Source organism: Calonectris borealis, chromosome 16 (genome assembly GCF_964195595.1).
Source record: "Calonectris borealis chromosome 16, bCalBor7.hap1.2, whole genome shotgun sequence".
NCBI classification, from domain to species: domain Eukaryota; kingdom Metazoa; phylum Chordata; class Aves; order Procellariiformes; family Procellariidae; genus Calonectris; species Calonectris borealis.
The window spans coordinates 8,394,686-8,410,184 of NC_134327.1; the positions used below are offsets into that span (position 1 = coordinate 8,394,686).

The window sequence follows — 15,499 nt, forward strand, 5'->3', positions numbered from 1 at the left end:
CAGCTCTGTTGCTAGCTTCGTGTTCCTCGGAGAAGAGCCACCACGAGGCGAGACGGTGCTGCCTGCCTACAAGTTACGAGGTGTTTGCTGAGCAGCATCACCTTCTCCCTTTCTCCATAAAAAGTAACAGACTGAACTGAAACAGGTTACATAGTTATAAAGACTTTGCGCCTGACAACAGTCACTTCCATCCCAGGGCTCTCTGAAAAGCTTTGTGGTGAAGCTTCACCTTCAAGGCACAATACTTCTGACTCAGGCAACTGCACATATCGAGCATCAGGACACACCACCAAGAAGGAAAATTGTTTCCAACTGTTTGTATCAGGAGAACCACAAATTCAACAGCTGTTTTAAAGCGTGTTGAAACAGGCTTGCTACATTTCAGTAGGCTCCTTCCTAATAAAGGCTCCGAACAAAGCAAAGTAAGGCAAGGTATTTCCAACCGCTGTTAAAGGACACCACCATCAGCCCAGAAGCTCGCTTCCCGTTCTCTGACATCTGCAAGCAGCTCTTCAGCTGTAGTCACAGGCTCTGCGTACCGCTTTGGAAGTCTGTTGATTTGTCCGTATCATATACATTATGCTGTCATGCATCAGATGCCTGAAACAAAGACCAATAACTCATTCAATACTAAATATTCACTACCTGTAAGATAGGTATCCTTATTTCCTTGCTCCAATAACTTAAAGAAGTCCCAAACGGTGACGTCTTCATAGCAACATGCAAAGCAGCTGCACAGCAACTACCCTACCCAAAACTCTGATATTTCAAAGGACTTTCAAAGTAGAAATTTGAAGGAAAAAAAAATTCACCTCTCTACCTCAGTTACTCCTTACACTGTAAGATGTGGAACAAGTCTGTGATCTGAAATCAAACTTCAACCATCTTCATTATTCCACAATCCCACATCTCATAACTTTTTAAACCATAAACAGGAAATACCTTCTGGCAAGGCATCTTCTATTACTTAGCCAAAAGGTGAAACTAGAGTCACACACGTGTCTCCATAGTTATGTATACCTAACACCTAAGAGGCGATCCCACTGCATGATAGCTGAGTTTGTAGTTCAGCATTAGAGTTCCCCCCCTGCTGAGGCTATTCTGTACAGCGACCTGTAACTGTCATTCAAGTGGTAACTATTAAAAGTATGTTATATCATTAACAGAAATAAAAGTTGTGACCAGGGATGGTGTGGAACCCGAACGTCATTTGAAGTAAAGCTGGAACTTAACCACCACTGAAGAGCTGCCTGTTACAAGCACTACCACAGGTAGTGTTCGAAGTCATTAAAATACCGACTGGAAACACCAGAGTCCATTTGAACGATTTATTCGTATCCTTTTTTTACAAGTTTTAGAAAAAGAATCCCAGGATTTTGCCTCCTGTGTGTTTTCGCCTAGCCTCCTCATGGTCCATGATGCCAGCTGAGGTCGTCAGTACAATGTACCTGTTAAGAAAGAACAAACGTTCAGTTTATCCCAAGTTTTGTTCTATGCTCGTGCAGAACTGGCAGCACCAACTTCATTTCTGTATTACGGTAGTAAGATCTGTTTCTGTGAGAATGGGCCTAACAGAAGTAAGATCAGACAATGAAAAAGAAACTCCTCTCACAAGTGCAACTCTGCAGCACGCAAAGGACGTTTATAGGCTTCTGTTCTCCAAATATTTGCCTAAGTCTCAGCAAGAAGTTTTCCTGCGCGTTCCCACCGTAAAGTCAGTTCAGCTGTTGCAGCAGTAGCAACTCTATAGTTTCTAGACAAAGTCTGCTTCTATTTTAAGCACACATTTTTCTTCAGAGCAGGTAGAGTTGCCATGGTGCCAGACAGCGCCCGGCCTCTCAGTGTTTGGAGCACTGTGCACTGATGCAGATGAGCATCTGGATCTGGACGGGCAGCTGAAGCAGCCTTAGTCACTGCCAATGCCAACGTTTGCATTATCAGCATATTTCATCCACACAGCTTCGTGTCCGAGAAGCTCTTGTCCCACCACTCCATAAATACTCTTAAAAATCTCAAAATGACAACACATACTAGTGAGCCATATAGGTACAGCTAAAGCAAGCAGCTTATCACTGGAGCTTTACGCACAGAAACGACAAGGAACTGTAAATCCTGCCTTTGACAGGACAGACTGGGTGAGCCCCTGAAGACTCTTCTAGCTCTGTCATCCTGGTGCACCAAGATTCATTACTGCTGACTCAGCGAATTTTGGGAAGGAAAAATACACTGCATAATAGTAAGATTTTCTAAGTTGTGGAGGTTTGTTTAACAGAGGCTCCTAGTCTCTCATCACTTAATATCTAATCAATTTATACGCAATCAAGTTTAAATGAGAGTTTTACGACGTATTTCCATTGACCTGGTAACTTACATGACTCCTCCCCCATCTATAAATGGCCACTAGTAAAATTAAAATGAGTAAGAGAAAAGTCCTACTTTTCTGGTAAACTGTAGAAATGGTGAAACCACGATTTTACCAAAGCCAAGCAAAAATAGGTCCTTGCTTAGCAGTGCCCCTTTAAACTGGTTAAAAAGAGCATTTATATGGAAGATGGATTTTTAGACTGGTATCTACCTCCAGACTGATCAGAGAGGAAAGGTGTCAGGCGAGTCTAACTCAGGCAGTACGAAAGCATAATAAAAAAAAACCATTTTTACATGACACGGATTTAACTCTTCTCCATACTTACCCAAACTGACGTGAAGGCAGTAGGTTGTTCTGCCACTTTTCCAAATCCTTCAGCTGAACATCAAATCTGGGACTGATTACACCACACTATAAAACAGAATTCCATTACAAATTGAAGAACTTTATAAACTGGATTTGCACATTTGTCATTCCAATTCACTGGATGAAGGAATTTAACAACTGCAATTAAAATATTTTTGGCAGCAAAAGATTAGAGTACCAAGAAGCATGCTCCACTACCCCTAATATGAAACAATGCTTCCTCTCAGGTAAGCTGAGCCTCTCACACAGCTGTTCAGCTGCTATTTCCTCAGCCTTCCCTCCTCCTCCTCGCTTAAATAGTGACTTACACTGCTGCTGAAGCTAAGCAGTGTACTAAGCTAAACTAACAAATTAATGGCTAGACCTGGGAGAGAACAAAAGCATACTATAAACCACTAAAGATGACTAAGCATCCTATACGATGAAAAATCCTGCAATTAGTCAGGGATATTCTACTTCTAATCATCATACACAGTTAAAACCTGTAGGTTTTAAACAGGGAGGAATTAGCATGCATAAAAGTTATCCAAGTTTTCAAGTTAATCCTATTACTTACTGACCACAACCACTACTACCACCTCCAATTACCTCACTGGCTACAATTATCTTAAAAAATATCCAAGAGCAAAACAGAAGCACACCTTCCTGCACCGATGGACATTTTTCTGAACCAAACAGCTGTTCCCTTATTGAAACTATTGAGAGAAACATTATATCCAGCTGCACCCCGGAAGATCTGTTACAAAATCATCCCCGAAGAGTTCAAGGGACACTATACTCAAACCTGACATATGTTATTTTTATTACAGACACGTAACACTAGTACTTTGGGTGGTGTCAGAATTCTCCGCCTGCTACACTCAAGCAATTTTCAGCTGCAGTATTTGTTCATCGTGGAGATAGCCCCAAACATACTTTGGCCAAGTAATTTTTTTATTTCTTTACTAAAGAGCCACCTCTCACTTGAATAGCTTAATTGGAAACAACGATGCACAGCAAGCCATCACAGAACTAGACAACTCAATATTTCGAGACAAAAGCATTTAAAAAATTTCCAAAACACCCGTGAATACTTCACATGCCCCAGGAACTTAAAAAGCACTAATTAACATAACATTCAACTTTCCCTCAACTGCAAGCAAAGCCCATCTGGCGGCAGGAGAAAGGCTTGTCTTCTCAACGCTTACAGGTATTAAACATCAACCGGAAAGCAATTCAGTTCTTATCTCTTTCTAGATAGCTTAAACATCAAATAAACTGAGAGAACAGCGGGTAGCCAGAAAGCCTTTAAAGAGAGAGAAACACACCGCACTTGCAAGCAGACTTTCCTGAAAATGTGTCTTTGTCGTGGTTTAACCTATATATATAGAGTTTAAAAGAAATGTAATTAGTCAACCATACCATATGAATCTAGAAAAATTAACAAGCATTTGGTAACCGCTGATAATACCCATATCACTCTCATTTACATGGATTCAATAAATACCACCTTCTTTACAAGTAATTCTTTCAGAACTGGAGCAGACAAACATAAAAAAAAAAGTCTAATTTAAACACCTTTCTAGAGAACTGAATTCAGGAAGACAAATCCTACCTTGTTGAGTCTGCCTGTGAGATTGACAACAATCTTCCCAGCTCTGTGATCATCAATTATCTCAAATTCACCAATGTAACCTACAAAAGATTAGCAAACAGGCAAATCAAATATATAATACTTAGCTACATTAATACAACTATGTTGTACAAAACTAGTTCAAGCATCTTGATTTACTTTTAGTCAAAAAGCACCTTCACACAACAGTATCCACAGAAATCACGAATGAGAAAAAAGCCAGCGCTGTGCACTCCAGACTTACCGTGTTTCATCATCACAGTTAAAAACCGGACGATTACTTTGGAGCACGGCCTAATGAGAACTTGGCGTTTCCCACGTTTCTCTGCATTGTTGATGCTTTTGAGAGCATCGGCTAGAACATTCATGCGCACCATGGTGCCTGCAGGGAAGAGGAGGGCAGTTATGTACACCAGCTTTTCAGCAGAGAAATACTGACCACTGCACTTTTTTTAAGGCTAATTTTAGACCTAAACGATTTGAGACTGACAGAAAGTTACATTAAACCTTAAAAAGCATTTCTAGCCTAAAAAGCAGATCAAATCACATACGCAGCTACGCTCAAGAGGATTCACAACTATCATGACAAGTGAGGAAGTCTGACACACTTATATAAACATGGCATTATCAACACACACACGAAGACTTAAAAACACCGTCTAGACAACATTTCATCAGTATGACACCTTTCCCCGGTGAATCGTTTTGGGCTTTAAAGCCCAATTATGCAGTATTAGCCCTGTTCAAAAACTAGGTCGTACAGAGTATTAAATTTAATAGATGCTTCTCGGCTTATCTGCAAAAAGATTGCAGGATGCAAGCGCAACACAGCACTCTAAAGGAAGCCGGGCATCAACTCTTGCATTCTCGTGATAAAGACACGAACACCGGGACTACCACAAGGCGTGACGCGGCTTGGTACTGTCGCCCCACTTACTAAAAGGGCCAGTGCACTGCCAGAGCTAGGCAAGACGGTGCTCCTGACCTGGCCCACAGGGCCACTCCCGAGACGGCCAGGTCCTGCGGCACAGGCGGGCTTTTACCACTAAGCCCGGGCCGCCCAAACGAGCAGGCCGGGCTAACTCCTGCCCACGGGGCGAGTGCAGCCAGACCCCCCGCCCCGAGGGCCGCCTCCTCTCCCAGGGCCCAGCCCACCGCCCGCTCCCCAAGCCCCCTGCTACCTCCTCCCAGGCCTCGCCGCACGATCCTCGCTCCCCGAAATCCACGGGCTCCGCGGCCCGGCTCCCCCGAGCTCTGCCCAGCCCAGCCCCCCTCAGCACCGGCCCTGGCCCGGCTGCCGTGCCAGCCCCCGCCCTCGCTCCCGCCCCGCATCTGTGCGGAGCGGAGCCACGGGCAGGAGGGCGCTTCCCCCCACCCTCCACTCCGGAGGCTCCAGAGAGCGCTAGGGGAGACGCCGGCGGCTCAAAACAGGCCGGGCCGGCCGGGCGCACCCTCATGGCCCCGGCGAGGCGGGCAGGGGCGGCCGCGGGGCCCGGATGGGGCCGGCAGGCGGCGGATGGCCGCCGGGACCCAGCAGCACCCCCCGCTCACCGGTGCAGCAAGATGGCGGAAAAGGAAGAGGCCGGGCGCCCGCGCGGGATTATGGGAGGGCCATGGGCGCGGGGTGGCGCGCGGCACCTCGCGAGATCTCGCGAGACTTGGCGTCCCAGTCGGGAGGCGCCGCGCGCCAGGCCTGGTCATCCTCATTGGCCGAGAGCCGCGCATCGCACTTCCGGGGCGACGCTTCGGCCCGCGTTCCTATAGCAACCGGAACGCTTCGCAACGGGCGGGGCTACGGCCGGGCGGGAAGGCCAAAAAGCGGGCGGCCCCGGCGTCCAGCGGCGCGCGCTCCCCAGCGCCCGCGGGGCTCCCAGGCAGCCGGCAGGGGGCGCCGCTGCGCGGCGGTCAGCGCACGCGCCGCCTGCGGAACCCGCACGGGCCCCGGGGGGCGGCCCCGCTACTGCAGGGGGGCGTCTGGCGGGGCGCGGGGCGTCTGGCCTGGGTTTTACGAGACAGAACCCCGTAGCGGGCTCCCGACACACTTGATTTCCACTGCAGTGTCAATGGGGCCGTGGAGCAGCGCAGCTGCCCCGTGCTGTGAGGAGTCGCACGAGGAAGCCGAACTAGCTCGCACGACGCGGGAGGGTTGCGTTTCTACCGAATTTTAACTCAAAACAGGAAGGTGGCTCTCGGTACCGTAACAGCAAACGCACAGCACTCTAAAGCGGTGTTCACGTGGGGGTAGAGGGGCTGCCACCAGCCCTCCCGAAGGCAGCTCTGCCACACCGTGCAACGCCACCGCTTGTCGTTGCGCTCCCCGCATCCCTTCCAGCCACGCCTGTGCCAGGCGAGAGACGCTTCCGAGTACCCGTGTCACGGCTGCACCGGGGCATCCCCCCACGCTCACACCTTCCACAGGTTGTACTGATCGGGGCTGATGTGTCCACAGCCCATCACCTTTATCAGATAACATTACAGCCTCTCCCCTCCATGGCCGATTAAAGTTTTACTGTTTACACTGAGCCATTTCAAACAAAAGGTGTTTTTCTCTTAGGACCACCTGGCACTAACACGCCATTCCCAGCTCCCGTTCTTGACTGAGAGACATTTACACAATCTTCTGTACATTCACAGAGAGCAAGTCTTGAAGAAGTTTCTCTTAAGTCTGTATTTACCTATTCAACAGTTACAATAGACACTGAAGAGAGTTCATTTTAAAACAGTAAACTTTTAAAATGCATTAACACAGGTTTTAGCTTTTTAAAGAAAAAAGTTCAGTTTTAAAAAAAGAAGGGAGAGGTCATAGAAAAGCACAAACAATTCAGACAGGCTTATTTACAGAGACAAACGTAGCATATTCAAGGTGATTTTGTATACCAACAACAACATTCATAAAACCAAACATGCTACATGGCTCCATGACAACAGCAGTTTTTAGAACAATCAGCTGTTAAGGTAAACACACACCTTAACTCATTTTCTACAGTCTCAGTGCAATGAGTTGAAGTTTACACTACAGCTAAATAACTGAACTACAAATTTATATATTCCAGACCCCTATTCAACAGATAATCTGGTATATGCAGCCAAAAAAAAAGCAAACAGATTCAGTGAGACAATGGGATCACCTTCTGCAGCAATTTTGGGTATGCACCCTCAGCTATGATCATTCTTACTCAGCTAATTGACCTCCTTCCACAAGGATCAGTAGTAATAAGCCTCCAAGATGTGTAAGCTTTCAGAACTGCTACTTGCTGTAGCCAAAAATTAACCATCAGTGAAACTAACACAGTTACAGAAATGCTATCACGCATTACAATTCTGCTGCTTCTTGAGTTGGGGTATTTATTTATGGGGCTTCTTAGTTTGGTGAAGACACTTAAGCTCCATACAAAGGTCAGGATCTTTGACGTAAGATCAGCTGCAGGCTGCAGAACCCTAGTCTGCACACCAAGAGACACACAAACCCACAGCAGTTGCTAGAGTGACATTTTCACTTCATCAGGGAGCCAATAAAAAAAAAAGCCAGTGAGCAATACAACTTCTATTGTCTTAATTACACGTTAATTCTCAAAACTGTTCCCAAGGAAACCTTTTACAAGAGTGAACAGCAGTTAAGTCTTCATTCATTTTTCTTTTCCTTGTGCTTGAGAAGTTTGTTTATCTCCCTTTTCGCCATTCCAACATACTTTGTAATGATCCCATGCTGGTTTAGTCCAGGAAACAGCAACAAGAAACTTACTAGAGAGGAGGGGAAAAATAAGGGAATTACTTAATACTCGTTTAACAAGCTTCTGTCACTTTGCAATCTCTTGCTTCCCTTAAGCCCCATTAACTGCTTGAAAAAGACAAATAAAACCCTGCAACAAGAAAAATCACCCCACTCAAATAATGAAAACTTACTTCTACCAGCCTCATACCATTTCAGGCAGCTAACAAAAAATGTTACTTCTGTTTTGTATGCTGCACTTACCAATAAGATAGGTCAGAAAGAGATTGTGAACTTGCTGTCCAATCCAGGCAACCACAGCAAGAGAAAAAAGCATGGTCATGAAGTACTACAAAATGAAAAGGGAACAGTTACCACACATCTGCTGGGACTTCTCCCCCTTCCCTTCAGTATCTGGCAACACTTCAACATTTAAAACTAACTTGAGAATTTGGCTCTTCCACATGCAATACCTCTGCGTAGGCTTGTCAAAATTGGATTAAGAGTCTACAATTGTATGTTCTCGTTTATCTGGACCATCAGTTTTACAGGACGCCAGTTCTCTTCTGTCCAGATATCCCTTAGAGTCAGACTACACCATCCCCATTGACACTTCAGCCTCACACAGTACCTGAAGCTGTTTTCAGGACAGTAAACATGACAGTAGTTCATGTACCTAACCTGACACGTTACTAAGATCTAGTTTTTTTGGACAGTTCATGTACACTGGAAACAAGCTGTGTTTCCAAAAATTGACCTATCCAAAGAAACCCAGTTTAGCTTTATCAAGGTATGCTCCTAACGGCACAGTATTGCAAGTTTAAAGTCATGTATCTTGCCACTCCAGGTTTAAATAAGACGTGTGACTGGCATTAAGTCACAGCCAGAACTGCTAGTTCTGGGTTTGAAATACCAGTTTATTCAGACATGTGCCTTGCTAAAATACTTAAGACAAAACAAAAAGAAAATATTAAGACAACAGAGATTAACTCCTGGAACTGAATACCATTTTAGGCTTCTCTTCCTTCAGTGTGAAGAGACGTTTCCACCAGCCAACAATTCGGCGACGAGATTTTACCAAGTTGCTGCAAATCTCATGAAATCTTTGCTGCTGTTCCGTAGTCCTTTTATTAAAGAAAAAAAGCCAGAAATAAGAATTCAGTATTTCATCTGAAATTTAAAAAGTCTCCTATGGTATTTTTCCAGCAGTAAAAATTTATCCAGTACTTATCCTGGCATTTGCTTCACTTAGTTTTATACCTTATCTTTATTGAGCATTGTAATGCAATTGCCCATGTAATTTTTTCTGTACACTGACTCTCAAACTGACTCCTAAAGAGCAACCACATTCAAACCAGAAGACCACAGATTTTAATCTGATACCAGTGTGATACACGCATGTAATACACACCTGATACCAGTGTGTACTACTTTGGCTTTCATGTTGGTTCATTATTAGAAAAGAACATTTACCTACTAGTCAACTTAAAGCAAATAGGCTAAAATTTACTTTTAATTCAAAATTTTGTTCAATTTTGTTCTCCAGCTTACTGTTTTTGTATAAGCCTTGCCCTTTTTCAAATCTTTTTCAACCACTTACTATCACATTCATACTGTGTATTACTCTTTTCCTTCATCTTATTTACTACTGCCACTCTTTCCAGACATATAATCCAACATCCTTCTTCATATTTTTAGTTCTCAGTATCTATTATCCATTAATTACTAAAAACTAGTTTAGCAGAACTAACTAGCATCCTTAATGGAGAGCAAAGAATGTGCCTATTCCTTCAAAAAAATCTTATTTTGCTAGAAGAGAAGGAACAATAAAGATATGTTGTAGTAGTAATCTTTCAGAAAAAGAAAAATGAAGGACATCTTGCTAGTGTCCTCACTTCATATATTAGAGATTGCCAATTTCTTACAACAATGACTCTATATAGTAATCATTTGATATTGGTAAGTCAGATATCCATTTTGACAAAGTTCATAATTTATTTACACTCAAGAAACCATTCCTCACCATTTATTAGAGCCAAAGATTCTAGGCGCAAGAGCAGGAACAAGATAATCAGCCAAACAGAGGAACATAACGAAACAGGAGACACCTGAAAGAACTGATGGGTCCAAGTAGTAGATCATCCTGCATAAAGAAGATAACAGAAATTACTTCTGGATGCTCAGACTGCTAAATACTGGACATATTTAGTCACCTCTTCAGATTGGCTCAGGACTTCAAAAAGTAGACCTACCCGCTTACCCAACCTCAAAAAAATATTCAGATTTGCTTCTATTACTAATAAAAGGAGCTTTAAGTACTTCGATGCTATTACAAAGAAATAGATAAAAACACCAAAATACAATTTTCTTAATGTACTAGATAAGAAAATGCTACAATACAGCAAGCATAGTATTGAAGTTCAGCAGAAGTAAAAATGCATCATTATTGCGCTCTCAGAAGTTGAGATCTAGTGAACTTAACACTGACCAGGGGATGAGTGAGTGAACGTACAAAATAACCAGGTACAGTGAAAGCTCTAATCTTGTTGGTTCTTAAGTAAGTCACAGAATTCAAATCCACTGCAGGTTGTCATTTGCTCTGTCTCACCCATGAGAGCTAGCTAAACCTGTTCTGGACAAGGAGCCATAAATCTCCAATTAGGACAGTGTTGTGCTTTTACATATTAAGTGTGCCATCACTCAAATGCAGCAGTATGGGTACTGGACAAGAACTAGCTCATCTCTTGTCTGTTAACGCTCAGCTGTGCCCCGTGTAACTTATTTGTACTTAACACAACTTCCTGAACATTGAAGCAATAAAAGTAAAGAAATGACACAGCCCATTGCAGGGCCAGTCTTTCTGTACATCTGGCACAGTGCTACTGCACTGAATGTTCACGTTCATTTTTGATGAAGTACCAATTCAAAATTTGAAGTAGTTCTGTCTATTTCCTCAAAGTATTATTCAACACAAGATCTTTCCTGCTACAATCACAGAATTTGTAACAGGATACCCTGAAGTTCATGCAATTACTTCTTTTAAAAGTTACTTTTCAGCTTCATTTCCACCCTCCTCACCTCCCATGAAGACCATAAAATTTATATTAGCCAGAAGACGGATTATCCCTGCCTCACCTGGTTCAACATTTATTTTTGTAACTCTCCTCTTCTCCTTACTCCAAAAACACATGCAACTGGCAAACTCCACAGCTGGCATGGATACTTATCTATACAAGGCAGGCATCTTGACTACTACCATGTTACGTAAAAGCACGTACAAGTGCCTCCAGCAAGCCGGTTCTGTATCTCCAATCCAGAGACAGGCAACATGCTGTTAACTGAAAGTTACCTGCAGTCTCTCCTTCTCTTCCTTTCTCGAAGGACAAGACAGAGAACGCAAAAAACCAAGCTGTGCAAAACCTTTTGAACCCATCCTAAACACCACACCAAAGATGCAGAATAGGAAAGTCTGCCCTATGGAAACAAGTTTTCTATAATGATATTGCTGTTGGTTTGGGGAAAAAAGCTAAAGGAGATAACCAGATTTGACTAAGCAGCAGGGTACAAAGGATGAGGGCAGAATATGAATACACCAATGAAGAACATACAGCTGAGCATGGTAAAAAACTACAGCAACCACTGTAGTGGTGTGTGACTGCCCACAAACAGCTTTTGCAGAAAAAGCTGAGCAGGATGTGACTCGTGTTACTTCCTGTTCTCAATATTTAAGGTTTCTCTTTTCAACAAAGTTCATACGTATTCAGAAACAGAACCTGGAGTAACAGCCTTCCTATTAGATTTTTAAAGATGTCTTGTTACTTAATAGGTTTGCTACGAGCCATGAAAGTGCAATGGTGTTCTAGGTTTCCTCCACAAGCTACTTACAGAAAAGAAAAGGAAACAACACTCATCAGCGCCAGAGGAAACCAGGCTCTCTCCCAGCGAAGAACTTTATCGGTCATCAAAATCACTTCTCCCCATCCTTGCAACTGCTCTTCCAAACTAGCAGTTTCTGCAGCCTACACAAAAAGAAAAGAAAGCTCTTTTATTACTAACTAGAGTATCAAATTAATTCTCATACTCGAAGTAGCTAAAAAAAGTCATAATTAAAGACCCATCATAAACCTTTCTGAGTAATTAAATTACTAATAATGTTGTAAGTTTTGTACTAAGTTATGACATTGTAGCAGTGATACTTTAAAATAGTCAAGATCCTAACAAAGCAGCAGCATATGTTATCAGACCAAATGATACCTCCTCCCAGATTTTGCCAAGGTCTTTTCCGCCAATTTCCCATTTACGGTACTCCCTCCCCCCAGATTAGTAGAAAGTCAAGTTTTAGCTAAAACCTTTCAAGCTTTCAGCGTCAACATCTGGAAAATTGCAACATGAGAACTATTTAAAATATATGTATTTTCAAAGACAACTCTACCACACTATGCTGAAGCTTTCTAGTTGCTGTCCAACACCAGTTTTTTATTATGTCGAAGATGGATAAAAGGTCAGAATCCACAGTAGAGGAAAGTTACCCAACTGATCACATTTGGACTGCAAAGGAAGTTTTTCCAACAGGTTGCCCAAGGCAGTGATCAGGCAGCCTTTAAACTTCTCTCCCTATATTATTGCTACATTCTTCCCTACACATCTTCTGCGAGAAGGCCCTATCTGTTCTGGCATCTGCTTGCTAAGCAGTTCACCTGAGGTGTTCCACATTTAACACAGCTTAATAGTTTTCCCTCAGGTATCTCAGAGATTATAAAACTCAGGTAACCATGAGCAGAACCGATCACTGCCCAAGTAGTAAGAGGTGAAAAGGCATCAAGACCTACACATGTGCTGTGCAGAGACAGCAGAGCAGGTTTCATTCTCAACTGTGTGCTAGATACCTCAATGATAAGCCTGACACCACTAGAATAACAAGGACAGCTGAGTGCAGCTATCATGGTGAAGTAGTTTCCTTGTGTGATACCATTGGAAACTATTTGAAACTACAGTTCAGGACAATTAAAAAAAAAAGAGTAGAAAACTATCTGACATGCTGCTGAACACCTTCCAGTTATCATATCTATCTCATGTTATAAACACAAACTGTCACACAGAGGGAAAAAAATGCATTTCTCCAGAAAACTGACAAATAACAAACTGTTTTTCTTTATTACCTCTAGCTGTCTGCATTTAACATCACAATCAAGAGAAAGTTTAATGGGAAACTGACTGGAATATAACAGTGTTATTAATAGTAGCCTGCCTCTGTCAGCCTAAAAGACAACTATTGTAAGTTGTTTTCCCACTGGGCCAGGTAGAGAAAACTTAAGTCAGCTTTTGTCAACACCATCTTCATTCCAGAGCCCACCCATCAAAAGGGTTTTTTTCATTAATCAAACAACATAAAGTTTCTATAAAGATGAACTTCTGCTCCGAAAGGGGCACCCCTTCCAAAACATTGCACATCTTTTTGGCATTACAGTTCCGCGCACTTCTTCTGCAGAAATTCGAACCTCCCTTCCACCTCCGCGCTATTGACAGTTTCCCTCTGTATCTCCCAGGCTGCACAGCCTCCTGCGGCAAGAAACAGCACTGATCAATAATGCACTCAAAGGCTTCCCTTCTTCAACCCTTCACATGCTTTTACCGTGATTTTCCTATTCCCCATGGCAGCCGTTTACCATTACACAGATAAATAGACATATCCTTGTATTTATTTAAGTTTTAAGTTAAGCTAATCATCCAGCTCCTGCCACTCTCCTGCATCGTTGAAGCGTTCGATAACACAGCCAAAAGATGTTGAAACACAAAGACATGAATATTAAACGTAAGCCCTGCACATCAGGTAAAGCCAGATATTATTAAGAGCTCCGGCCTGCGAGCAGCAGCCGTGCCCGCTCCAGGGACGGCACACAGAGCAGCCTCCTCAAACCCAGCCCCCGCCAGGCCCTGAGGCAGAAGCCCGTCCCTGCACAGGAACCCTTCAGAAGCAAAAGCGAGGGCAGGGAGGTAATTCCCCCGCGTTTCACAAGCTCGGGGCCGAGGCGGCCCTCGCCAGACGCCGCCGCGGGCAGGCCTGGCTCCCCCACCTCCCCCAGCGTCGGCAGGGCCGAGCGGCCGCCAGCCCTTCCCCAGCCGCCGGGAGGCAGAGCGCCTCCCCGTCGCCAGCCCCAGAAGGGGCGACTCGCCCCGGCGCCGCCCGCCCTCACCAGCTGGTAGACGCTGTTATTGTCACCCTCCGCCATCTTGCGCGGCTCCCACACCCCTGCCTCCCGCCGGCCGCGCCCTCCCGCACCGCTCCGCGCCGCCGCCTTTTATAGCCTCCGCGGCCCTTCCCGGCACTCTGATTGGCCTTCTCGAACCCAGCACGGGCCAATCCCAGAGCTTCTGTCGCGCCACATCGACAGCCGGTTGGCTGGTGAGATTTGAATAGCGACAGCCGCCCAATCAGCGTGGGACCTCTGCGTCTCCTCCCCTCCCTCCGTCGCAATGCGACTGCGACAGCAGCGGGCCTTGGGGCCCGGCGGCGGAGGGCGGACCTCCGCGGAGAGGGGGTGGCAGGCGCAGCCGAGGTAGCCTCGGGCGGGGCGGTGGGCCGGGCCGGGCCGGGCCGTGCCGGGCCGTGCCCGAGGCGAGCGTTGGTGGGGGCGTCGCGCCGGCCGTTGCCTGCCGGGCTGTGGGGAAGCCCGCCAGCGGGCCGCCTCGGCTGGGGGAGGCGAGCCGGCAACCCAGCCGTCGACGCAGGAGTGGTAACTCAGTCACGTCCCCACCGGGGCTTGCAAGGAAAAGGCTTTTATTTTAAAAAACCTGACCCATATAACCTGAACGTGTGATTATCAGGAGACAAATAAGTAAAAGATTACGTGCCGTCTAAAACGTTACCTTTTCTTGACATACATGGTGTGTGGGTGTCCTACCAACTAGACAGAGCCTTCTGGTGGAGGATGTTTCAGGGCTAATAAATAGCCCGTTATTGCTGAAATTACATGGCACCGGAGGTGCTCACCAACAAACTTTCTTTGACTGAAAGTTTTGCTGGTTTTCCAGCACAGGTATTTATTTATTGCGTGTGACCGACACGAAGCAGCCAGCGTGTCAGCTGGAGGCAGCAGACTGCGGGGGTACGGGATTTCGGGGTTACCACACAGGAAACCGATGAAACAACTCCTAGCTTCACAGGAAGGTTGCCCAGCTCTGAACACTGCCTGACCTACCTATGATAATTGCCATCCGTCCAACTGCTTGCTTTATTTTTTTCAGAAGCTGTAGCAGCATTGGAATAAACACGGGAGAAAAGCACTAGGGTATAAGTATTTTTTCTGACTCAACTTCTTAAATGTTTGTCACACATGTTAACGAGCTTAATCACAATCCCTAGGATGTAATGCAAGTCCAAAATGAGGGCAAAGAAAATATCATTTCTGGCACCAAAACTGCAATACTTTTCCAACCTAGCTCACCA

The 15,499-nt window shown here is 44.8% G+C and overlaps 2 protein-coding genes across 2 annotated transcripts; both read right to left on the reverse strand.

Annotated features, from left to right (window-relative positions):
• Positions 1–1,314: 1,314 nt before the first annotated feature.
• Positions 1,315–4,720, reverse strand: RPS15A (ribosomal protein S15a). The gene is made up of 4 exons (XM_075165103.1): positions 4,588–4,720; positions 4,326–4,405; positions 2,691–2,776; positions 1,315–1,448 (listed from the first exon to the last, which is right to left on the reverse strand). The coding sequence occupies exons 1-4, from the start codon at positions 4,718–4,720 to the stop codon at positions 1,355–1,357; spliced, it is 393 nt and encodes a 130-aa protein (XP_075021204.1). The 3' UTR covers positions 1,315–1,354.
• Positions 4,612–14,363, reverse strand: ARL6IP1 (ARL6 interacting reticulophagy regulator 1). The gene is made up of 7 exons (XM_075165102.1): positions 14,247–14,363; positions 11,938–12,071; positions 10,076–10,195; positions 9,059–9,176; positions 8,317–8,401; positions 7,936–8,084; positions 4,612–4,725 (listed from the first exon to the last, which is right to left on the reverse strand). Exons 1-6 carry the CDS (start codon positions 14,280–14,282, stop codon positions 7,966–7,968), a joined length of 612 nt encoding a protein of 203 aa, XP_075021203.1. The 5' UTR covers positions 14,283–14,363; the 3' UTR covers positions 4,612–4,725; positions 7,936–7,965.
• Between the last annotated feature and the right edge of the window lie 1,136 nt (positions 14,364–15,499).